The sequence below is a fragment of the Mizuhopecten yessoensis genome, unplaced genomic scaffold (genome assembly GCF_002113885.1).
Source record: "Mizuhopecten yessoensis strain PY_sf001 unplaced genomic scaffold, ASM211388v2 scaffold1391, whole genome shotgun sequence".
NCBI classification, from domain to species: domain Eukaryota; kingdom Metazoa; phylum Mollusca; class Bivalvia; order Pectinida; family Pectinidae; genus Mizuhopecten; species Mizuhopecten yessoensis.
In genome coordinates this window covers 764,521-789,276 of record NW_018404023.1, presented here as the reverse complement: position 1 = coordinate 789,276, position 24,756 = coordinate 764,521, and the positions used below count along the sequence as shown (strand labels likewise).

The 24,756-nt window shown below is 35.3% G+C and overlaps 2 protein-coding genes across 2 annotated transcripts; one reads left to right on the top strand and one right to left on the bottom strand.

Annotated features, from left to right (window-relative positions):
* The first annotated feature begins 1,393 nt into the window (after positions 1-1,393).
* Positions 1,394-8,438, top strand: LOC110461370. The gene is made up of 3 exons (XM_021514821.1): positions 1,394-1,463; positions 2,200-2,261; positions 6,563-8,438. The coding sequence occupies exon 3, from the start codon at positions 6,575-6,577 to the stop codon at positions 8,144-8,146; it is 1,572 nt and encodes a 523-aa protein (XP_021370496.1). The 5' UTR covers positions 1,394-1,463; positions 2,200-2,261; positions 6,563-6,574; the 3' UTR covers positions 8,147-8,438.
* Positions 8,439-13,551: 5,113 nt separating this feature from the next.
* On the bottom strand, positions 13,552-18,592 carry LOC110461157 (glutathione S-transferase theta-1-like). Its single transcript, XM_021514501.1, has 4 exons — positions 18,309-18,592; positions 17,379-17,466; positions 14,711-14,864; positions 13,552-14,046 (listed from the first exon to the last, which is right to left on the bottom strand). The coding sequence occupies exons 1-4, from the start codon at positions 18,418-18,420 to the stop codon at positions 13,699-13,701; spliced, it is 702 nt and encodes a 233-aa protein (XP_021370176.1). The 5' UTR covers positions 18,421-18,592; the 3' UTR covers positions 13,552-13,698.
* Positions 18,593-24,756: the final 6,164 nt, after the last annotated feature.

Sequence of the window (24,756 nt, the reverse complement as noted above, 5' to 3'; positions counted from 1 at the left end):
ACCCTGTCAAACAAGATAAACACGTTCTTATTGTAACGAAGACCGCCATAGAAGCTCACCCTGTAGTCCCAAACGATATGATTCGTTTTGGGGACTTAAATATTTGTTTCCTGTGCCTTTAACCATTGACTTTGCGTTAGACATCATAATGAGTACCATGACCTTTCCTGAACTGTTGCTTACACGTTGTTTCAGCGTTTTGACAAATTTATGTTCTCTTTATGACCCTTTCACATATAGTAGCAATTGATCAGTCACCAGTCAATTAATCTTCAATCAATGAATACATAAATAATCCGCAAAATCAATAAACAAATAGCAATAGAGTAGCAATTAATTAATTCAAGTGTTTTTTTATTAATCATTAGTCAATAAAATCAATCAATCGTTATGAAATGCGTTATCATCAATCACTTATCATGTTATCAATCAGATAATCAGTTATCAACAAAATGCAAGCCTCAGTAAATCAGCCAATCAAACATCAGTCAAACAATTATCAGATAATCAAAACTAACAGCTAACCAATAATCATTAACCGATCAACAATTATGATTTAACCAGTCATGCAACCTTTACCTATCAATTAATTATAAAGGTACACACACACCTGTTTGATGTTTATTTTTTTTATTACCGCAAGTATTTATTTATATGTATCCCAGTTTGTCGCTTATCACATTGTATACGGCTAGGTTAAGATTAAAGGACATATTAACGTTTCAGAGATAAGCCCTAAAACCCGATATGATGTCTGGTGGTGGCCATATACTTTTTAGATATATATGCGATTCATTAGACACGAGTTACACGTTGTTTTGTACCACTATGTATAGATTATAGAACACATGTATGGTACACAGAGAAGCCGTAAAAATCCGATATCTACCGAATGGTGAGAGTCACCAAAAAACCGGCAATACACTTGCGACTTATAACACTTCTTACATAACATATTTGGTTTATACACGTTAAAATTAAAATGAAATATCACTTAGAGAAATTGAAATATATTTTCAATATTTTCATCTCAATCCATTGAGTTGCAGTGTGAATGATAATTCATCAATTAAGTCATAATAGGGATTGCTTACCATTAACCTCTGTCTACAGAGTTACAGGGATGAAAATTTAATTCTGAACCATTGCTTCAAAGTACTAATGTTTAAAGTTAATGAATTGTGTAATAGTGTGTGAAGAATTCAAAGATATTCTACTTTCTGTTATATTGTGGTCCTGTTTTTCATACCACAACATACAAACAGATACCTGGCCGTTATCAGCCATTGCACTCCCCCCTCCCTAACTAAAACCATCTGAAATAACTTCCTGGTCGATCGGTAATACATAGGGTGGTATCTTGAATCCCAGTTATTTTGTTGCATGTTCTTGATTGAGCAGCATCCCTTCAACCGAACTATTGCACAACGAACAGACTACAACGTCAATATTTACTACTACAGGTATATTAGCATTTTAACGATATTATAATTACTATGAGGAATTCAATGCTAAGATAACTCTTCAAAATTATTTTCAATATCTTTCATTAATCATATTTCATATATGTTTCATATTGGAGCTAATCATATGGTGCAAGAAAACGATCTACAGAGATAAGCCCTAAAATCCCAATTTTACCCGATATGATAGCGGATAGTGGCCATACATTTAAGATATATTTGCGATTCATAAGACACGAAATATACATTGTTTTGTACCACTATGTATTGATTATAGGACACATGTTTGCGACACAGAGGAGACGTAAAAACCAACATCTACCGAATCCAATTGTGGCAGATGTCATTTAATTGGCAATTTACTTACGATTTATAAGACTTGTTACATTACATTTTTGGTTTATAAACGTTAAAATTGAAATGAAATATTTCTTAGAGAAATCAAAAATCGAATACTTCACTTTTTATTTTTCAATTTGTATAATAACACTTATCCAGTGAGTCGCAGAGTGAATGATAATTCATCGATTTAATCATAATAAAGATTTTTTACCCCTTACCTCTGTCTACAGAATTAAATGGATGAACGTTATCTGGCCGTTATCAGCCATCGTACTCCCCCTCCCTCACTAAGATTTTAACATAAACCATCTGAAATAACTTCCTGGTCGATCGGAAATACATAGAGTGGTATATTGAATCCCAGTTATTTTTGTGTATGTTCCTGATTGAGCAGCAACCCTTCAACCGAGCTATTGCACAACGAACAGACTACAGCGTCAAGATTTACTACTACAGGTATGTTAGCAATTTAACGATATTATAATTACCATGAGGAATTCAATGCTAAGATAGCTTAATTACTCTTCAAAATTATTCTCAATATGTTTTATTAGGCATATTTCATATATATTTTATATATGGGAGCTAATCATATGGTGCAAGAAAACGATCTACTTACTTCGCCATTAGTTGTTTGGTTGAGTTCATAATGGGTTATTTAAGTTGCTATTGATGTGCTTTTGTATTGACTTAAGGAGTTTATCCTTGTATAAGGTAACTTGTGATACATATATTTGTTCTCATTTTTTCCTGCATCGCTTGTAAAAGAAGCTTTGATGCTATTCATATACAAAACATTTATTTAACTATGAAGGCTTAGCAATATTCCCTTTTTTTCTTTATGTTGAGCGCCTTCTCTACTGGGTCGGTTTTCTGTCTATACGATCATATCATTTTTGTGTTTCTACGTAAGATGATAAAATTATAGATAAGAACGATCAATACCTGCGTTTAGAGCTAGGAACATGTTTAGTATTGTAACTGTTTACGATGTTTCTGTTTTGTTTTAAATGAAGTACAATCCTGTTCTATTTTAACACAGAATCTTCATAAATTATCAAAATGCTTATCAGTTACAAAAATACGACACACTCTAAATAAAATGCGGCGGAACAAACAGCTCTGATTTGTGATGTCACAGCAAGGGATAGAGGTTTCAGGTTATTTCCTCCTACCTTCTCTATTAAAATGTATCAATAAAATGCGCTCTCTGTGAAATCATTTAAAGCAATAATGTTCGTATTCATTTTCAATTGGATAATCCATTAACTTGCAATGTGTATAAATGTTGTCTCAAGAACGATACACAGGGACAGAACTCATATTCTTTCTTCTCCCCCTTTTTACTCCAAGATGTATTTGTTTTAATGGTTATCACCTTTTTTAATGTGGATGCCATCACATCAATCTGCATTTGTATGTTTTATGCAACACCTGTAACAAAGTTGAATGTTTACACAGACTAGAACTGAATAAAAACCTCTCAAAAAATTAACTACTTCCAATAGTTTAAAATCTATTCAGGTAGATCAGATTTCTGTCTGCTTTTATTTCCCTCTGTCTAGACCCGGTATCTACACTCACAGAATGTCCCTTTGTACATATGTATATGAACCACTTGTTCGTGAACACATATCCTAACAACATGCGGACAAGCGTTCGATCAATTACCGTCCTGAGATAATACTATCTGTACAATTACTTTAAAACCGTGTTTACAGACTCGACACTGGTTACCGTCGACGCCAAGGAAGGACCTGTCCTCTCACCGGGGATAAAAAAAGGGAATTACTTAAGACCCTTCGGACGAAAAATTCTACATTGAATACCATTGGAAAACTATAAATTGACTTGCAAAACAACACTCAGTTAGTTCAAAATTAATGCTATATGTGAATATATGCCATTTTGAGATACATCCAAATATAAATAAATTCAGCAAACAAACTGATGCACAGTCAGTATAAATACATTGTTTCATACTCATGATGCCAGGAACAAGTTAAATATTTCCGTTGTTTTGAAGTGAGATGTGACAATGTCCTTTTAAACAGGAAAGATTATGAATTCAAAATCAGGAAGTATGCATAACGTTAATGGATCACAAAATATTTTACATTAAAGAACGTGATTTGGCTGCGTTTCCTTTTCCGTTCCTGTATAAATAAGAATCAAGACATAGATTACACTGTTTTGTCCGTTTCCTACTATGAGATGAAGGAATGTAAGTTTTGATCTAATCCCAATTCAAACAAGGTGACGCTAAATTTCCGCCGAACAACATGTCACTTCACGGTAAAACCTGGCTAGGTAAATAGTTTAAATCAAATATAGTCTTGTCAAAACTGAAGTGTCCCCAATTTGGTGAGATAAGGAATGTTTTGTTGAGGAAAAGCATCCAAGTTTACATGGATTGATTATTCGATAATTCCAGCGATTTTGCTCAGTATCAGTAATCTTTTTTTAAATGATTACCATATAACCAACAGGTACTACTTCTTTATTTTTACTATTGCCATGATTATGATTTTTGTATATGCCTTTCAAAAGAAGTATTCCAAAACATTCTGAAATATGAGATGGTAATGAAATATGATAGGTAGATGTGCAACAAAATGTACAAAAGTTGCTAAGGTCAAGATCAACCTCACTGTTACTAAAAATAGACCATAATGGTAACAAATTTTATTTCAAAATCTGAAAGACTCGTGTGTTTGAAATTTGCAATAAAATACTGTGATATGTAAATGTGCAATAAGGGAATTTAAATTGAAATGGTCAAGGTCAAGGCCACTCTTGCTTCAAAGGAGAATGGACTTACTGACTTTAATTGAAAAAACCTCACCTGATATATGTTAAAAAATAGTGAGGTTCAAAACTGAAACTTCATACCTATGGATACCAAAGTTTATGTAAAGAAAAGAAACAAAGGAAATCTGCTGTAATGACTTTCGAAGCTTTCATCTAGTTTTCGAAAATTGGGTCATTATGATTTTTTCCTATATTGTTCCGTTATATTTAGTTCTGAATGTATACGACAATCTGTGTAAGACATACCAATCGAAAATGAATCCTTATCCACATAATGGTTGATCATTTCTTATTTATCACCATAGTTGAGAACTATGTGCAACTTTATGAAGAATAAGAATGGGAAACATTAGCTGAAAGAAGAAATAAACAAAAAATAATTTTAATATACATAATGCTGCATAATGACACCCCATCTTACTTATTAAATATGACAGATTCATTTATTAATGATATTACAAGTACAAGATATGAGTTTAGGGGAAATATATTTTTTAATCCGCCTCTCCGTCGAACAGATAATTATTTAAACAGTTACTTTCCTGCCACTTTCTTTCAACAAGTAAAATCAGTTGGACTCTACTATTACTAACTCCCAGTCCCTATCTCGGTTTCAAAAACACATAAAAAACCTTATCAAACCTCATATTCAACTGCAAAATAAGCCCAGTAACTTGAACTTTGACCTTTATAACGATCACTTGTCTGGTTCACCTCTGGATCAAGAAACCCCCTACCACTATCTATTTTAATGTCAAAACTTTAATAACCAAAAACATATTCTGATGAACTCTTTACCGAATGATAATCATAAACATGACAATATAAATGTCTTATTCAGTGGTTGTTCACAATGAAGTGATGATAGTAATGCTATTATACTGGAAAAAGTATCAGTCTTTATCACTGATACAAAGAGATTCTTTAACCATACTTGTTACAGTAATGTGCAAAACAAATTAATCTTGCTTACAAGTTTTTGTTTAGAAAATATTTCTTTATATTATTATCAATTGATACATGAAAATAGATTGATGAATGTAAGTGGTTGGATGATGAAGAAAAAAATGATGACTTTTACTGAAACTACATCATTACATATTACCAAAAATCTCCTAGTTTTGCATGGCAAGGATCCAAGTTCTGCTGGGAAGACTGACCTAAGCCAGTGTATGGCTAAGAGTTTTGTATGGTCAGAATCCCTAGTAGCTTGTGGATCTTTTGCTGTCTAACACGTGGGGGTCCTTGAATGAGGCTTATTCATTTATTTATTTAATTATAACTGAATCGTCTGTGGGAGTTACTCCCCTTGCATCATTATTTCTGTCACTACTTCTACTGTATGTACATGTAACATTGCTCTCTATTTCTTTCTATATAGTTTGTTTGTTTGTAATTCTGGATCGGAGACGACGAATATAGGCATAGCCTATTTTTTAATGAAATCTACTGAAATAGAAATAGTTGAGAACACTACAATTTAGAAAATACTAGTTTACATTGTTCAAATAAATCGATAAACGATGTATTAACAACATATATACAATCGCAGAGAGTAGACTTCAAAAGAGTCCTTTTCAGTGTCAATTGAATCACGTCGTGATATTTTTTTTACAAAATAACATTTGCTCAGAATCAAAAACAAACTATTGGCAAAATTGCTATCTAGAAATTAAAATGTAAACGCTGGGCATGGAAATGAGAGATGGTACCATGACAAGGGAAGTAACTTTGGTTTGTCTGTTGTTTTTTTGACATGGGGAGAATACGCCTATCAAAAAACAGCTTTTCACTTGATCTCTTCTTCCTAAATATTACTGATGCAGTGGTGCCCTTGACCTTAAGATAGTACAGCAGATAACATAAATGATTTCTCGGGTAATAAGCTATAATACATTATATCATAATATTTGAAAATGAATTAACTGCTGATTGTTTAATTCTAGATTATATACCAAATGGATTCCTGGTGTGGTAGACTGATTACGTCAGTATTCATCCTTCCCTTCACTGCTGGAAATTACCGTAGACGGCAAAATGGATTCTGGTATTATGACTGTTCGATCTCATTCCGTGTTCTGTTCTTGGGCTTCCTGGCAATTATCATAGTGTTCAGCGCTACCAATACGATCTACGACGGAGCAAATGTTCGGCTGGGAGTTGTCCTGCTTCTCCTGTCGGTACTTATGCTTGGCGGTGTATCCGTATGCCTAATACTTGTATGTTTAGCACAGTTGCGTGGCCTACAATGCATTGTCGCGACAAGAAGATATACACATACAACTAAACTTCAAGTTTGTTTCCTTTGGATTTTCGGTCTTGCATCCATTCTTTATTCTACTCTCCTTATCGGCAAATTGATCGAATGTTCAGGAAACACTACCGCTGGGCTTTATTGGAACTCGATAATATGTTTTAATTGTTTATTGGTCGTTTGTTTCATCTCGGAGATTATTTTTATTACTTATTTCTCAGAGTCCAAACTGAAACATTCTACACTAGCAAATTACTCTATGTTATTGCTTTTGGCTGCAAACACATGTGTGCAGTTATACGTCTCAATCATTGGGGATGCATTTACTACTTTTATTGAGATCAACAAAGAAAACGCGACAAACTGGTGTCTAGAAAGAAACAGCACAATGACTGTTCTTATTGAGAAATCAAGAAGTATTCTTGCACCAACATTTATGGAGTTCTTCCTGTTGTCCAGTACAATGATTTTAGATATATGGTCACCCTCCAACGAAAGCAGTCATGAAAACGAAACACGGCACTCGGAAATGAACGGCATACAGGATTCTGAGCGAACGTCTCTCCTACCACATACATCCGCAATCGAACCCGACTATTCTGGGAATGGGAGCAGACGTATGTTGTGCCAAATGATAACCATAGTTGTTAGCCTACTGACAGGATTTGGAATGGTCATTTTTTACGTTGCCATGGCGATGAATGTGGGAAATATTCAAACTCTTCATTTCCTCGCAGAATTTTATGAATTAATTTTGAAAGTTTTGATGACAATTGCAACCTTTCTCGGGTTCTTTTGTTTAGTGAACTACTGCACGCCGGATCGCTCACCAAAGCGATTCAAAAGTCGGGAAAATGTATATTTGCTGTCGGTATTCGGTTTGATGATGCTTCACATATGCAAAGTCATACAAGGGGACGTGACGTCATACCTAGACTCCAAAATTCTTCTATATACAAACATCATAAGTATTTTCCAGGACTATCTGCAAGTTGTGTTTCTGTTACACGCTAACCGATGTAAGAAATCTGACCCTCGATCGCGAATCGTTTTGCTTGAATCAGTTCTGCTATTCATTATGATAAACAACTTTGTTCTATGGATAAACGATACTTTTCTTTTGTCTCAGTACCCGATCACACGAGTTATGGCACAAGAAAGGTTTTCTACGGGTTTGCTTAGACTTGGGTACACAGTATTATTACCAGTGTCAGTCTTTTATAGATTTACTTCGTTTTTACAATATTATGCAACTTTTCGAGACTATACATCTTAATGAATCAAACACATTTTTAATGAACTTCTCGGTCTCTAGCATCACCTGGGAGTCCTAGAGGGACGAAACAGCTGCATGGTGCAGTGTTATTCATTTCTGACATACTGTATTTATTACCAAATTTTAAAGGTGCAGTTCTATATGTGTGTCTTAATTCATCTTTGTCTAGGGCAGGGGTTCGGGGAGATGAATTAAAATCAATGATCAGAATTTAAAAACATCATGAATTCAGATGTATGGAGAGTATTTAACATTAATGGTGTAGCGACGATAGTTCCAGACTTCAGAGAGACGGGTGTAGGGATCTCCGAATAGAAGATTTTCATGTTAATGTCAATTAAACATTTATCTACATGTAGTAAAGAATTACATTTAAGCGTAGAAAGCGCAGTTTACTACTACTTCTAGTTTGTCTATCATTGTTTTGTTCATATTTTGTCCTAGTTTTGTGTATTTTTAGGTCAAATTACGTTTTATTCACACTTCGGTATTACCTTGCCGGTTTTTGATCTACACAAACAAAATGAATATGTATCATATTGGGTTACTTTTACATGCAATATAGGAAAACTGTTTATCAATTTTGTTGAGGTGAATATGTAGCTATATTAACCTGAAAAAGTGTTCTTTACCAAGGCGAAGTCGAGACAATATGACTTTTTCATATCCAGGTTACCACATTACCACATACCGAAGTAAACCTTTAATTGTTATATTAGATTCAAAATAATGTTTAAATCATTAAACAAGATGGAACGATTGAAAATTGTCACGAGTGATATGGTGCATTCGGCACAGAGCATTCTGGCGTAACAATTAAAATGACGTCATAAAGTGAATATTAACCTGCTGTTTTTAAAAATAGAAACAGCGAGTCATTTTCACAAATCACCAACCTCAACGTGACTTTGACCCAACCAATGAGGATGTAGGGAAAAGTTGTGTCATCTGATATTACTTAATATATCAAAAAGATGGAAAGGTAAGTAAGCCCGAGATATTTTTAAATTATGATGATAAGTAGAGGAATTGAATCGGTTTATCTTGTTTGAAATACGATGAAAGCCTGGCTTACTTCGGTTTACACTGTGTAAACTATGATTGCCTAAGGAAGTACCCTGGGCTGAGTTTTACAAGGGCAACCTAAGTTACGATTTTATCGTAACCTGAAGTTACGTTAAATCTCCGTCTTACCAAACTTTGTATCTTAAGTTACGCGTAAAAAGCCATCGTAACTTACGACAGCTTAGGGGCTACCTATAGTTATACCTGGGTCATAATCTATCTTGTGTGAATTGCGATAAAAATAGGAGTTACTTTGTTTAACATTGTGTATATAATGATATCTAGCTATATATTGATTGAATTGTGCCCATAGCTCAAGGGAGATACCATTTTAACTTTACATGAATTGTGATGGAAAAATCGAGGGAGGTAACCCATTTTTATTTGTATGAATTATGATGATAGCTGCAGAGATATGCCCTTTTTTACTTTGTAAGAATAATTATAATAGCTGCATGGATATGGTTTTTTTACTCTGTAAGTATTATCATAATAGCTAAATGGATTTTGCTTGTTTGCATTGTAAGAACTATGATGATAACTGAAGGGATTAACCCTTGTATGCATTATAATAAATATAATAACTGCTCGGATTTGCCCTTTGTTGCATTGTACGATTGGTTTAGTATTGTTTAACGTCCTATCAGCAGCTATGGTAATTTGAGAACGGTCATTTTGATGATAGCAGAATAGATTTCGCTTTTTTTCATTGTAAGAGTTATGATGATCACTAAAGGGATTTACCAATGTTTGCATTTTAGAAAATACCATGATAGCTGCACGGATTTGTCCTATTTGCAGTGCAAGAATTTGTATGATAGCCGAAGGTATATGCCCTGTTTTACATTGTTATAATAATGATGATAGTGGAAGGGATTATGCCCTTTTTTTGCATTGTAAGAATTTTGATGATAGCTGAAGGGATATGCCCATGGATTGGCCCGTTTGTACATTGCACGAATTGTGATAATAGTTGAATGGATATGCCTTTCTTTTATATTATAAGAATTACGATTGCAGCTGAATGGATTTGCTCATGTGTACACTGTAAGAGTTATGATGATAGTGGAAGGGATATGCTTTTTTTTCTTCATTGTTAGAGTAACTTGCCCTATTTCACATTGTAAGAAAAATTTGGAAAGCTGAAAATATTTGCCCTTTTTTCGACATTGCATGAATTATGATTATCGCAGTTGTTAACTTCGGGTTTATTTTCATAGTAAAATATACCAACACTGTTTTGCTAGCTGCACTTTTATAATGTCTGCAATAGTGGTGTATTACATGTTGTGTAATTCAATCTCGTTAACACGTTAATTTGTTTGCTTTTTTTCTTTCTTTTATAAATGATTGAGAAATTTAAGGGTGATGTTATATTTAGTTTATTCAATTTGTTGGGTTAAGTATACGTTTAAACATATACAACTAATCAGAAACGATGTTTTAAATGAATCTTCGTCATGAATTATACGAGAGGTTCAAGTCATTATCAATAAGAAAGGCAAATTAAAATTGTTCAAGTAAAAAAAGTGCTTCAATTCAAATTTTACAAAAATAAAAAGCTAACAATTTTGTATCGGAGATTAAAGTGTTGTTTATATCAGTACCTTATATGCTGCTGTACGTTGAAAGCGTATATTAACATACCTCCTCAACGAAAATAAGCTTGTTTGTTTTGTGTTTGTATTGTTTAACGGTCCATTGACAATTTGAGTCGTTTAGGGCTAATAATACTGTAAAAAGATACATTTACGAAAATGAACACATCAGACCGAAACTTAATAGCTTAAAATATGTAAAGGATTAAAAGAAATACATCAATATCGATCAGATTGGCTGCACAATATACCATCTTCTATTGTAAAGACCAATAGCGTGTAAATAGTCATATATCAATTGCACAGAAACTGTATCGAATAATCTTTTCATAGACGGTACATCATAAAACATGTTACGAATTTGTTTGAAAGCGGCGCATTCAATCATAAAGTGTCTGACTGTAAATGGTTGATCAATAACGTCGAAAATGAATATGACGGCAACCACATGCGAAATGAAGATATTTTATCTCATTTATATTTTATCTTTTCGTCCTAATGTTGGCGTTATATTCTTACATTTGCAATTATTTCTTGTTAGCGTTACGTTTTGTTGTATCTGGCGTGATGGCGTCATTGTTTCCTAGCATCATTAACGAAAAGGCGCAGATACATAAGCCATCGTAATTAATAGGCATCTATATTTTTATTTCCACTGCAAGTTCCTCTATAATCATTACAAAAGGAATAGCGTTCATACAGCTGTAAACGCAATTTGATCAGCGCCATTTAACGGAATATCTGTACTTAGAGCACTAATAACTTAAGCTTCAGATTGTTAATAGAATTAATGAACTTGTAAGTCACTCTTTTCCAAGCTTTCGGGCTTAGCCCTTCGTCAGGGACATATGTTTATAGACAATTAGTGTTAATAGAATTATTTTAGAATTAATGTATGAACTTCAATATATGATGTTCAGTCTTAATGTAGTATTATATCAGACAATATCGCAAAAGGATGAAATCAAGTCAGCTATTATGCGAATAAGCATTCATTTACCGATTCCATTCAATCTTGGAATATTTCAAGAACGTTGATGATCTCGAAAACGGGAATGTTGTCTTTGAATAAAATTCACAAATTAAACACTACAGTCACAAACTGAACTACACTGAACGGGTAAAATTAACACATCAACACTTCAGGTCAGACACAAATAATATAAACACAATAAACAAAACAAAACAAACTGACCTAACACAAACAGAAACCATTAATAATAGCATGACCATAACCACAGTTAACACTTACATGCACACTGAACTAACGAAAACAACTCATAAATGATACACATGTACATACCATTAAATCAATTTTAACTATTCATTGCGTATTCTAAAACACTTGTCTATAAAGAAAATTAACCATTGTTTACTGATGTTTCATAGCACCAAGTGTAAAACAAACAAGAGGCCCAGAGGGCCTGTATCGCTCATCAATATGTTTAAAATAATTGGTATGAAGTAAAGATATAGCACTCCATGGTAGGTGCTGTAAGGACATACGAAATTTCAGAAAGATCCATCCAGTACTTGCGATATAGCGAGAAGAAACTACAGAGTCCCCTTGGCCCAAGGATGCTCCAGACAAAATAAGGATAAAATCCGGTCATTCGTACAGAAGAAGGTATGTGAAGAATTTGCTATGTTTCCCCTATTGGGCCCCGCCCTTCTGCCCCCAGCGGGCCACACTCACTGTTTATACAAAATTGAGTCTCTTTTGCCCAAGATCCTCCAGACCAAATTGAGAAGAAATCCCTTCATCCCTATGGTAGAAGAAGGATTTGAAAGGTTTACCTCTATTTCCCCTATTCGGCCCCTCCCTTCTGTCCCCTTAGAGACCCCACCCACTGCTTATACAAAATTGAGTCACCTTGGCCCAAGGATGCTCCAGACTAAATTAGGATAAAACCCCTTAACCCCTATTAAAGGTTTAACCTATATTTCCCCTATTGGGCCCCGCATATCTGCCCCCAGGGGGTCAGACACACCGTTTATACAAAATTGGTTCCCCTTTACCTAAGGATGCTTCATACCAAATTTGGACAAAATCCTGTCATTCCTACAGAAGAAGAAGGATTTTGGAGTACTTGCTATGTTTCCCCTATTGGGCACATCCTCCCCTCTGCCCCCATAGGGCCACACTCGCTGTTTATACGAATTTGAGTTCCTTTTGCCCAAGGATGCTCCAGACTAAATTAGGATAAAATCCCTTAATCCCTATGGTAGAAAAAGGATTATAAAGGTTTTACCTCTATTTCCCCTATTGGGCCCCGCCCCTCAGTCCGAGGAGGGCTACACCCACCGTTTATACAAAATTGGTTCCCCTTCACCCAAGGATGCTCCACACCAAATATGAACAAATTCCTACAAAAGAAGAAAGGATTTTAAAGAATTTGCTATGTTTCCCCTATTGGGCCCCGCCCCTCAGGCCCATGTGGGGCCAGACCCACCGTTTATACAAAATTGGTTCCCCTTCACTTCACCCAAGGATGTTTCAGGCCAAATATGGTACAAATCCTTTTATTCCTACAGAAGAAGAAGGATTTAAAAAAATGCTATATTTCCCCTATTGGGCCCCGCCCCTCAGCCCCCAGGGGGCGAGACCCACCATTTATACAAAATGTGTTTCCCTTCCACCAAGGATGCTTCTGACCAAATATTGAACAAATTCTTTCATTCCTACAGAAGAAGGATTTTGAAGAATGTGTTATATTTCCCCTATTGGGCCATGCCCATCAGCCCCCAGGGGGGCCAGACGCACCATTTATCAATTGGACCAGGTGAGCTTAAAAGAGTTTTCATATTTCACCCAAAACTCAACTTGTCTTCCAATCGGTTATCTGTAATATCTGGTTAAAGCGAGGTAAATTTGACGCCAAGAAACGTTTATAATTTAGGATGGTTTGGAGCTGTTTTAATGAAATTCTCCCGCAATTTCCACACTCTAACAGAAGCTTCATCAAAATATGGAGCTAGGTTTGGTTTGACGCGCTCAAGCCAAGCTTTCACATTTGGATTTGACTCGATAATTCTTTCCTCACAACAGGCATATAGCTGCATCATCTCGCATATCCCGACGAGATCTGCCAGCGAGATGTTGTCTCCAGCAAAATATGGCCGGCTGTCCTTTAGGAAGTACTTATCTATATGGCTGATGGCAAGTTCAACACCATTTCTGAACCTTTCAACCTTCTTCCGGTCGACTGGTCTGCTCATCGTCTTTGGTATGATTGCCTGATGTGAAAATGAGTAAATTGTCAATATTTTTTAAAGAATTTACTATCAGAATTAAAACGCTAACAACAGCTTTCATCTATAAGTTTAAGCAGGAATTTGTTCTTTGAATATACTTATTTTTTCAGCTAAAATTATCCTATCAGGAAAAAGTAATGACTCAAAATTTAACTCGACCAACAAAGATGCTTGTTAATATCGGTATTACTATATTATTGGTACCCATTTGATATTTAAACTTTTTAAAAAAATCAACAATAAGGAATTTTAAAACAATATTAAAAACGGGAAGAAATCAACAAGGCCTAAATGGCAATATTATTAGTTCTGACTTTTTTTTCAATTTTTTTTTTCTCTCTAATTTACAGCCGTAGAACATGAAAGCCATTTTCAGCTGTATCAGCAAATTGTATTCTTCCATACACCAAGAAAAGGATATTATAATTTTAATTGACAGATGCTTGTAAAGAATAAGTAATTAGAATTACACAAATAATGTCATTTCATTTCAACCTATTTTATTGACAAAGATGGCAAATTGTTTAAGGTATTAGGCAACAGGCACAGTCTATGTGAGCCATCTTCCTTAATTTCACAAAAAATAGCAATCTTCTTACCGGGCGGGTCCAAATTCTTTTTCAATTACAACTCTTGTACTACTCACTAGATTTTGAAAGAGCATAGCCATGTTGGTTCTCGTGCTGATGTGCTGATAATTCATGTACTCGTCTATTCTGGCCTGAGCCTTGAGGTCAGTCCGAGGGTACCAGTGGTCAGGTACGTTGTGTTTCACAGCCAGGTACTTCAGGATGGCTACACTGTAGAGTACATCATACTTTATATGGATATCATACATGATAAAGGCAGTTTGTTCCAATATGAGCACTTGATCCGAGCAAACAAACAGATTCTGTATTTTATCAAGATACAAATATGAACAACTACATATTACAATATTTATAACGCAGACACAAACTTTAAACAAGGAGACATTCACAAAATATGAAACACACAAACACAGTTGCTACTGATCCCTTCTATGCCGTAATACGAGCGCTAACCTGAGTTACATCTCTATATTTACATTTCTACAGAACTTGGACTCAATATAAATACTTAACATTTTAAAAGTTATTTTTCAATATTTACATTTGCACTGCATAGGGCCTAGATAACTCTACTGGTCCCATTGTAACATATTTTCCAATGAACTACAATGGGGATTAGGTCAGTGTAGTGATACACTGACCTAATTACCGCCAAGCGGCGATGTTCCGCTGTGTTGTGTCTTAAAATGTTATTGTATGACAGTTAAATCGCTAAATGACCACAACAATTATTAAAATGGTCACATGTTAGTATACAAATTGGTAATTGACATATATGCATTTAAATAAAAAAAAAATCTATTATTAAATTGATGTGTTTACTGTGGAACTTTCTTGTTTATTGTTTTTGTCGAACTGGTTGCCCTTGACAACGACTGTGGAATGCGAAACTACCCGGCTGTTCCGAACAATTTACCGCTGACCCAGTCGGTGTGTATAAGAGTTTTAAAACAGCAATTAACAATACTCGCAACATTGCACAACTAATTTTGTTGGTTTGGAATATAAATATGACAACCAATCCTTAAATGAACTTTTCAGTTGGCGTATGGATACATCAGCCTATTATCAACCTGATTACTCTGTTATTCCGCGGAGCGCGGGAAGTAGTTCCATTCATAGATTGTTTTCAAATTGGTTTTTTTTTGTCAGAAGTATTAAATTGAATTCAAAAAATAATTTACATCTAAAGCTTATTTATCTTACCAAGGACGACGTCTCACAGTGAATGATGACGTCATAAGTTTTGATACCTTCCGTGGTGTTAGACTTGCACAAGACCGATATTTTAGAAACTATCCGAACAAAATCAATATCGCTCTGAATGTAAATATAAGGATAGACTCCCATTTTGTTGAGGTTTATGGGGTATAAACCTCAATGGGTCTTCGCAGTTCATAAAATTTGTCTCCAGACCAAGGTTTATACCCCATAAACCTCAACAAAACAGAATTCAATCCTTAATTGAACAGTTAGCGACACGGGTTGAAGTATACATAGTCACCTAAAATTGTATAGATAATTGTATGCCTAATAAATCATACTACAATTTAATAACCCAATCACATGAAATGAACTTCATTCTTTCCTATTAGCTCTAGAAATAGGGTTCCGAAGATGAAAGCGACATTACAGAATGTTGTTGTTGTAATATACGACTTAGAGGAGTTGCACGGTTCCTAATATATACACTTAACTCATTATTTATTTGAAATTAATCAGTTATCCTCTATTTTTTTTAATTCATATTAATTAGGGGTGTTGTGCATCTCACATCCCCTTTCAACCGATGAGTCCTAGAGGGTATGATACAGTGAAATTAATGTTCGGGCATGCTGTATATATATAATCAAATTACAAAGGTGCGTTCGTGAGTGAGTCTTATGTTCAACTTTCTATACAGCTGTCCATCAAAACAAGAGGGCGTGGACTGTATTGTATTCCACGAGGTTTGCCGTTACTTCGATAGGCGCATTTATCTCTTTAAAGCATTGACATGGTTCATATATATATATACAAGCTTTACTCATGATTATTCGAAATTAACCAATACTCCTTTTTAATTCATACATTAAGAGTAAGGGTTTTAAGCACATCCCCTTCTGTTTCAGCAGTAATTAAGACTCTGTTTGATCGTCACCTGTGTTGCCCCTAGCATCACAAGAAGGACGCAATAGTTGTATGGTGCAGTGTATTTCGGGTGTTTTTTTACAATCTGTATCCATCAGAAGCTTTGTAATCACCTGTAGGCGTCTTACGTTCAATCTGTATCCATCACAAGCATTGTAATCACCTGTATGCGTCTTACGTTAATCTTTAAACGACAAAAAGTACGCTGAAATAGTAGTTATATGCCATTGGTAAAGTCACACTACTATAATTAGTTTAACTGCAATTATTGAGTCTCGATTATCATTGCCTGACAATATTGGGATGGTATTACACTTCAAGGGTGGTCGGATGACGCAGTGAATAGCGCACTTGCCTTTCACTAAGGCGAATGGGGTTCGATTCCCCGATCGGACATAGAATGGAATGTGGCCACCTTCCCGATAACGCGGGTTTTCTCCGGGTACTCCGTTATCCCCCACTTTATGACCCACTGCACGCTAACAAGCGGTTCAACAAGAATGATTAATACAAATAAATCGTTTCACATTTGATGTTAGATAATTAAATATTGTATTTCTTATTACGCTAAAAAAAAACTGTTTGAAAGTTTACCATTCAGTGAGAATAAATCCTCCATCATCAATGACTGGAAGGCGACCAATGCAGCTAACTTTCCTGAACTCTTCACTGGAGTTCTCACCTGTAAATTGAAATTACATTTAAGGTTTTAGAGGGTGCAATGTATGTTTGACAGGACATTCATGAACGATTTCAGGTAAAAATTTCAATAGACTTCAAACATTACTCTCTCACGTCAAATGTTGTAGAATAGCTATACAATGTACATGTAAATTGAAATGATATTATTTCTTTTTCTAATAGATGTAAAATTCCTTTTTCGAATTCCGTTAATTGAACCTGTTGTACGCCAGATAAGATAATTTAAGGACGTGTCTCCGAGTATGTTGTGAATGCGTGCATATGTGTATGTGTGCTGGATACAGGATATGTTGGTGTACATGCCGGCTTAAGGTAGCGCGGATCTGATGCCGACTTAATAGTGCTATCTCAATGAAATACCACGCCGAAGGCACCGAGCACAGCATTCTGCCCGGTCAAATTATACTGACAACAGGTGAATCAGTTGTTGCCATTTCCCTTCATGCTGGATGTTAAGAAGGTAATAACAACTACCATTTTCAAAGACTTTGGTATCACTTTTCCAACAACTTTACAAATTATATTAAAAAACTACTACACCCGACATAAACACACTGGCAAAAGATTTTGTACATTTTGTTTATATCTTCAACTTACACTTTGTTATTTAGCCTGGCATGTTATCATCCTATCTACGAACAAGAATATCTATTGATCAAGATACAGACACTAACCATTATCTGTGATAACATTCCCAGCCCGTCTCTCGGGCTAATAAACAGGACGGGTCAATAAACAGGACGCCGCAAATAAAGTCGAGGGATACGTTGTTTGCCGTTTAACATAATGCTGTGCGATGAAAATAAGATTTGATATACGAACCTCGCAGTAAATTAATCGTTTTGGTCTCAAATGGGATGTTGTTCATTTTCATAAAGATGTAGACAGCTCTGCATGGCTGTGATAACAAGTCATAGTAAAATGTCAACACCATGGTAGTAGTGTATACTCGGAGTATCTGTAGTTTCGGCAGGTATATTTGATCGATTCACCCCTGCAATCTGGGAATGGTATGGTCAGCTTGAATGCGTTCTTATATCTTCGTTTACTTTTCAAACACTGTATCTCGTTGACGTGTGATATAGGTGTTGTAGTCCAGTGCTATTTGCGAGATAAGAAAGAAAAAATAGAAACGAATGACGGTGAGCATATATCCGGATGTTGTATGGTGTCAGAATGTGATTAAGGTAATAGGATTGTGTCACCATTTCTCAGTAGAATTTCTTCAAATTTTGTAGTTATATTGCTTTAAAGTAAAGAAAATTTTCTGCCACAAAAAAATATAGGTTGTCAGAATTTTAAGGATTTTAAATGGAAATTTAGGTAAAAAGGAGTGAATTTTGAGAAAAAAAAATGAGAAACACATGTGACTCATTGATAAAAAAAACACCTGAATTAATGCCTGGATTGCTTTGAACTACTTTAATATGGAGAGAACACACTGGTCTGTCAATAATAAACATACAATATTCATCAATTTAATATTAAACATTAGAATTTGCGGAAATTGTGATGCTGTCTCCCTACATTGGTTATTCAACTAGGGATGTACTTCCTGTTTCCGTTTATCAATACACTCCAATGACCTTAAGGTCATAGGAGTGTATTGATAAACGGAAATAGGAAGTACATCCCTGTTTTAAAATCCAATGTACGGAGACAGTATCACAATTTCCGCATACTCTAATGTTTAATACTGAGTAAACTGATGAATAATGTATGTTTATCATTGACAGAACAGTGTGTTCGCTCAATATTAAAGTATTTCAAACCAATCCAGCAATTAATTCAGTTGTTTTTTCATTAATGAGTCACTTGTGTCCATTTTTTTTTGTACTTCAGGAAACCGGCTACCTATTTCACTACTGTGAAGTTTTTCAAGAAAGATAACTCTTACATGCAATAACTATGTGTATATGGTTTTATTATAAAATGTCAATTTTTGATCGTTTATAGATAATTAATTTTACACAATTTCAGCATTTATTAAATTGATATACATTAATGCAATACTAATCTATGTCAGAATCATTTTTATTGACATTATTTTGCAAAATATTGTGTCTTTCATTTTTTTTTCAACATTCACTCCTTTTTACATAAATTTCCATTTAAAATCCTTATCTGACAACCTTTATTTTTTTTGTGGCAGAAAATATTCTTAACTTCAAAGCAATATAACTACAAAATGTGAAGAAATTCTACTGAGAAATGGTGACACAATCCCATTACCCTTAATATGAAATTAAGGAAAAAAATTCGAAAGAAAACGACATTTTGCAGAGACCTTGTGGGAATCTGCAGCGCCATTTTTTTCACTTAGGGGAGAAATTAAAACAATACCATCTTAAACGACTTCATTAGAAATTGAAAAAAGGAATACTCTTCATGTAAGGACCTGCAAAAGGAAACGTCATTAAAACCAATTGAAAAATAACACAAAAAGACTCGAACATCTCCACAGTGTCGCCATCGCTTTTCAAAAAGGACACAATCATAAGGTACACAGTGCAATGATGTGCGACAATAAATCAAACCCATAGCTTTCTTGGAGACCATTTGATACAACACTAGAAAAGTTTTGGCTTTGGAAAAAGCGATGAAAAAGGTTGCACTTTTGACAAGGAACTAAGAAAGGTGAACATTGAGTTTTTGCCAAGAGGAACATCTTATGATGATATAGAACCACTCAACCGCTGTGTTTTAACAGCAGGTAAATATATGTCATATAACAAATAAGTACAACAGATGAAAATTACATTGTGAAATTTACAACACAAAAGACTGAGTATATCCCCGTAACGAAGTTAGGGGGGTATACTGGAATCACCCTGTCTGTCTGTCTGTCTGTCTGTCTGTCTGTCTGTCGTCCACAGTAACTTGTCCGTAAAACTCCTCCTTAACTAACAGGTGGATTTCAATGAAACTTTGCATGAATGATCGGTATCTTATGTAGCTGTGCACCGGTATTTTAATTTGTTGGTGGAGTTATGCCCCTTGTGCGAAATACTTGTCCGTGCAATTTCTCCTTAACTAATTGGTGGATTTCATTGAAAATTTGCATGAATGATCGGTATCTTATGTAGCTGTGCACCGGCATTTATATTTTATGGTGGAGTTATGCCCCTCGTGCGAAATACTTGTTACTGGTGGGAGACTATATTGCTTTGCCTTAGTAAGCCTTTAGCTTACAGTTCTGGTGTATGTAGGAACGGGGGTATTAGTTAGCCTTTATCTTACAGTTCTAGTTGCGCTTGCATCACACATCTGTCATTCGTGTCATGTCAAGGTCCAATTCAGTTAAATATGCTGCACATGAGTACTTAATACATTAGTGTAACAAGCGAGGTAAAATGCAACCCCAGACTGGGATTTGAACCTATCACCCTCAAAACTCCGTACTGACGCTCAGTTCACTTTAATCCACCATTTAAGGTCATGAAATGTATCATGACATAAGGCCTCCAAGTTCTTCACAATGTTACATCAACTGTGTGATACATATGCAAGACCACACACTTGTGTTTTTCTAACGAATCAGAAAGCACGAGTTTAACGCGCTGACGAATATATTCACGAGTGCGCAGTAGTTCTTGCTTTTATCACATACCTTCCGTATTTGGTAGAGATTGTTACAAAGATTTTATAAACAATGATATTTTTTGCAAATACCGGGAACTTTTCAGTTCGCCATGCCAATTGGATTCCCATAAAAAGTAGTTCCGGCTAGTAGGTAAATACAACATTCCGTATTGCACATGTTATATCTGTATTATATAGAGACGAACGTGCTGGCATCGCCACCACAGGCATGTCGCCTGGATTAATTTGATTTATTGATTTAAACATATTTTCATTTGCATCAAATATATAAAAGGGATTGGGCACAAGTTGTCCAACTTATGTAAAGCCCTTTCTCTGTAACATAATGAAATATATATATACAAGAAGGCAATTCTTAAATTAATTAATATTTTCAATTAAGTTAAGTGTTAATGAGAGAGAGAGAGGTCATAGCTTGAAGATATTTAATTTGAGATCGTGGTAGTGATCTTCTCCGACACAGACGGCACCAGTAACACTGTCCACTTTTCAAAACACTCTGCTTTTCTAATGTTCATCACTTCCCGTGCCTGGATTGGCCCACGTCATTGCCCAGCACAGACACCAGTTCATGTGATATCATTCCACCTTCAGTGTTAGTTGTAGTACCAGATGTGTCTGCCAATGTGAATATCAATTCCTCTTGTGGCTGTTGGTCAGATTACACAAACCATTGATGTTAAATCAATCTCCAGTACATGTGATTCGCAAAAGAAATACATGTGTTTCTTTTATCATGACCATTTAGAAGGCAATGATCGTTATATTCAACATTACATGTACTTAAACTTACAAATTAATGGAGTATTAATAATGCACAGTCATCACTTACTTTGCTCTTTCTATTATAATATGACCTACAGAATAATATGACTAGCGCAGAAATGAGCCGCAATAATAAACTTAACAACCGTACTGTTGTCATGAAATAGTGAATACTGTATGGGGTTGTAACAGTTCATTTAAGGAATAATACATTATATCATTTGCAAAATATACAAATTTGATTTTGCGCATTGTGCTGAAATAAAGCCGATTCATTTGACAATTTGAAACATTGGCCATTCTAAGCGGTAGTGCTTGCTTGTAAAATATTGAACTTCCACAAACGAGATTGATTCTATTCCATTTCTTATTAATACTATTGTGTTTTCCTCTCTCATATTACTACCTTCTTCCACCAAAGGGTATCCGGACATTTTCAAAGATCACTTATCGGATACTTATGAAAACTTCACACGAGCATTGGCGGGCATGTGTATACTCCCATGTGGATGTGCGTCACGCGTTTCATTTTCCGATCAGCAACATGTATCAAACATGTCCGGCGTCACCTCTAATTGATTGACAAATGTATTGGTGTCAGTCAAGGTGATGCCATCGGTCCCTCCCTTTGTCTCAATTTTAGTATATGCAAGTGTATTACGGATGGCATTGAAAACACTGTCGTAAGCATCAGTTGCAAAAGCGAGGACAGTTTGGGGAACTTTCGGATCAGTCTTGTTAAAATTATAACTGAGTTTTGTTTTAAACCAACCTAAAACCTCACTACCTCTTAAAAAAGAGAGGAAACAAAAATATAATAAATTTGTGATATCACTGTTATAAATTGGAGATAGGTTGGGATAAATTAGTGATATCATCATCATAAATTGGAGATATCACTGTCACGTCCGCATTTATTGGTAAATATTGTAATACCGTTATGACCGTTAGGCGGAAGGTAGGTATCACGGGCGGAAATAAGTAAGCGCGGGAGAAACGACGTACTTATACAGGTAGAGCTGGTGTTGGCTTATCGTCTCTGTACACCCGATGGAATTATAAAATATTTCAGTGTGAATATGAGCACAGAAGACAGTCTGTGGTGAGTATCTTATATATCTCCTCTATTTCTGTAATTATATCTCGGGTATCGTTGCGTTATACCTTGTATTTTATCGGTCAAGCCTTCTGTTTATCGGTGCGGTCCACTCATGCGTGACGTTTGTTGTTATTGTGCTCAAATGTTCTACACTGTTTAATAATGGTTTTTGACATTTATTATGACAAGTATCCAATAGAAAATGTATAGTAAATGCATATATAAGTAGTAGATGTATTTGTATATTGTAAATATTAGTTTTATCACTGTTAACGTGCATCGGTTCGATAAAAAAAAATGTATGGAAGCACTGATCTGTTGTTATTACAATCAAAATCGTCACAGCGTCAACAAGTCGTGTTCAAAATGAACAGTTGTTTCAGCGTGTCACTCACTGCATATGGCTCGTCGATTGGTCGATAGGACGTTTGAGGTCGGTGTCGTCCTTGATTTCAGAAGCAGTGTACAACATTGTATCTTTTTCGGAGATTTGTTGTTTGCGCGCATTGTCAACTTAAGATTACGCATACACGTATATGGAAATGTAAAATTTACATTGCATGTACATGTTTCAAACCATGTGTCATGACTTGAATGTTCGTTGAATGTGTACCTTTCCACATTTTCGTGAACTGTAATGGTATTTCTGATTACAAGAGGGCAAACTGAAGAATAGTACACATGCTTGAAAGTTGTCCATTCCGGCCGCTGCACTGAAAAGTAATATCATAGAACGGTACGTAAAGGCACTAGTTGTAAACTACGCTTACATTAAGATAATTTAAGGACGTTCCTCAATGTATGTTGTGTATGCGTGCATGTGTGTATGTTTACCGGAGACAGGGTATGTTGATGTGTTGCCTCCTTGCGTTAGCGCGGGTCTAATGCCGACTTTATATACACTCATTCTCAGTAAGACGATGCAGTCATTGTCGCTGATCTAGTTCTTTTAAATTTGTGTACATTTTGAGCATTTAACATACCCTACACTGTAACTTACCTGTGGGCAATATATTCATAAAAAATCCCCCGAACAGGAATCATTCTTCACTCTTCAACAGAGCAACAAGTGTTCGTATCCGAAATGTTCGTGACTGTCGCCATTTCACAAATCAATCATAACACTTGGTAAAAAAATGTGTCTTGTGTGCAAAAAAGGTAATAAATGTCCCACCTCTATACAGTCCATCTCTAATGTAAAGAAATATTTGTCAAATTGTCATTATTTCTTCTGTTGTGTATGTATGATACGATGTCGTCCAAAAATATGACATGTACGTTACCGTCTCTGCTAATAGATCTAAACTCCACTTAAATGCGTATTTCATCCCGTTTTAACATATTTTCAATAAGAAGAGGCAAGGAAGTCTTTGGAAATCTTCATATGTAAATCATTCCGATAATCTTTGTGTTTCAAATGTGTGATATATGTGAAATTCGGTCAACGTAAACGTAGGTTTGAAAGTCGAAATGTTCGTCATCAAATAGAATACAAACTTAAGGAATACAAGGTTCAATTTCTGGTTTTATTCCGCACCTATAATGATGATATTTTTAATGTACGGCGTATGATGGCCAACGACTTCAAACACACGGCAGCTAAAGATTGAGAAGGAAACTGGGAACAGGATATTAATCTGGTTAGCAATCTGTTGTCTAAGTAAGAAACACCATAGATGTTGATAGGACGTTAAACAAGACTAAACCAAACCAAACAAGACTGCAACTCGTAAATAAGACATTATAAACAAATTTGTAATTCAACAGAAAATCCCCCCCCCCCCCCCCCCCCCCCCTCCATAC

What these genes read in the sequence shown, in the direction of transcription:
- LOC110461370 (XM_021514821.1), top strand. Translation starts at nt 6,575, where the DNA reads ATGGATTCCTGGTGTGGTAGACTGATTACGTCAGTATTCATCCTTCCC.
- LOC110461157 (XM_021514501.1), bottom strand. Translation starts at nt 18,420, where the DNA reads ATGGTGTTGACATTTTACTATGACTTGTTATCACAGCCATGCAGAGCT. An exon ending in AACGATTAATTTACTGCGAG is followed by an intron (nt 17,467 to 18,308) that starts GTTCGTATATCA and finishes TTCAATTTACAG; the next exon opens with GTGAGAACTCCAGTGAAGAG. An exon ending in CTATGCTCTTTCAAAATCTA is followed by an intron (nt 14,047 to 14,710) that starts GTGAGTAGTACA and finishes TTTTCACATCAG; the next exon opens with GCAATCATACCAAAGACGAT.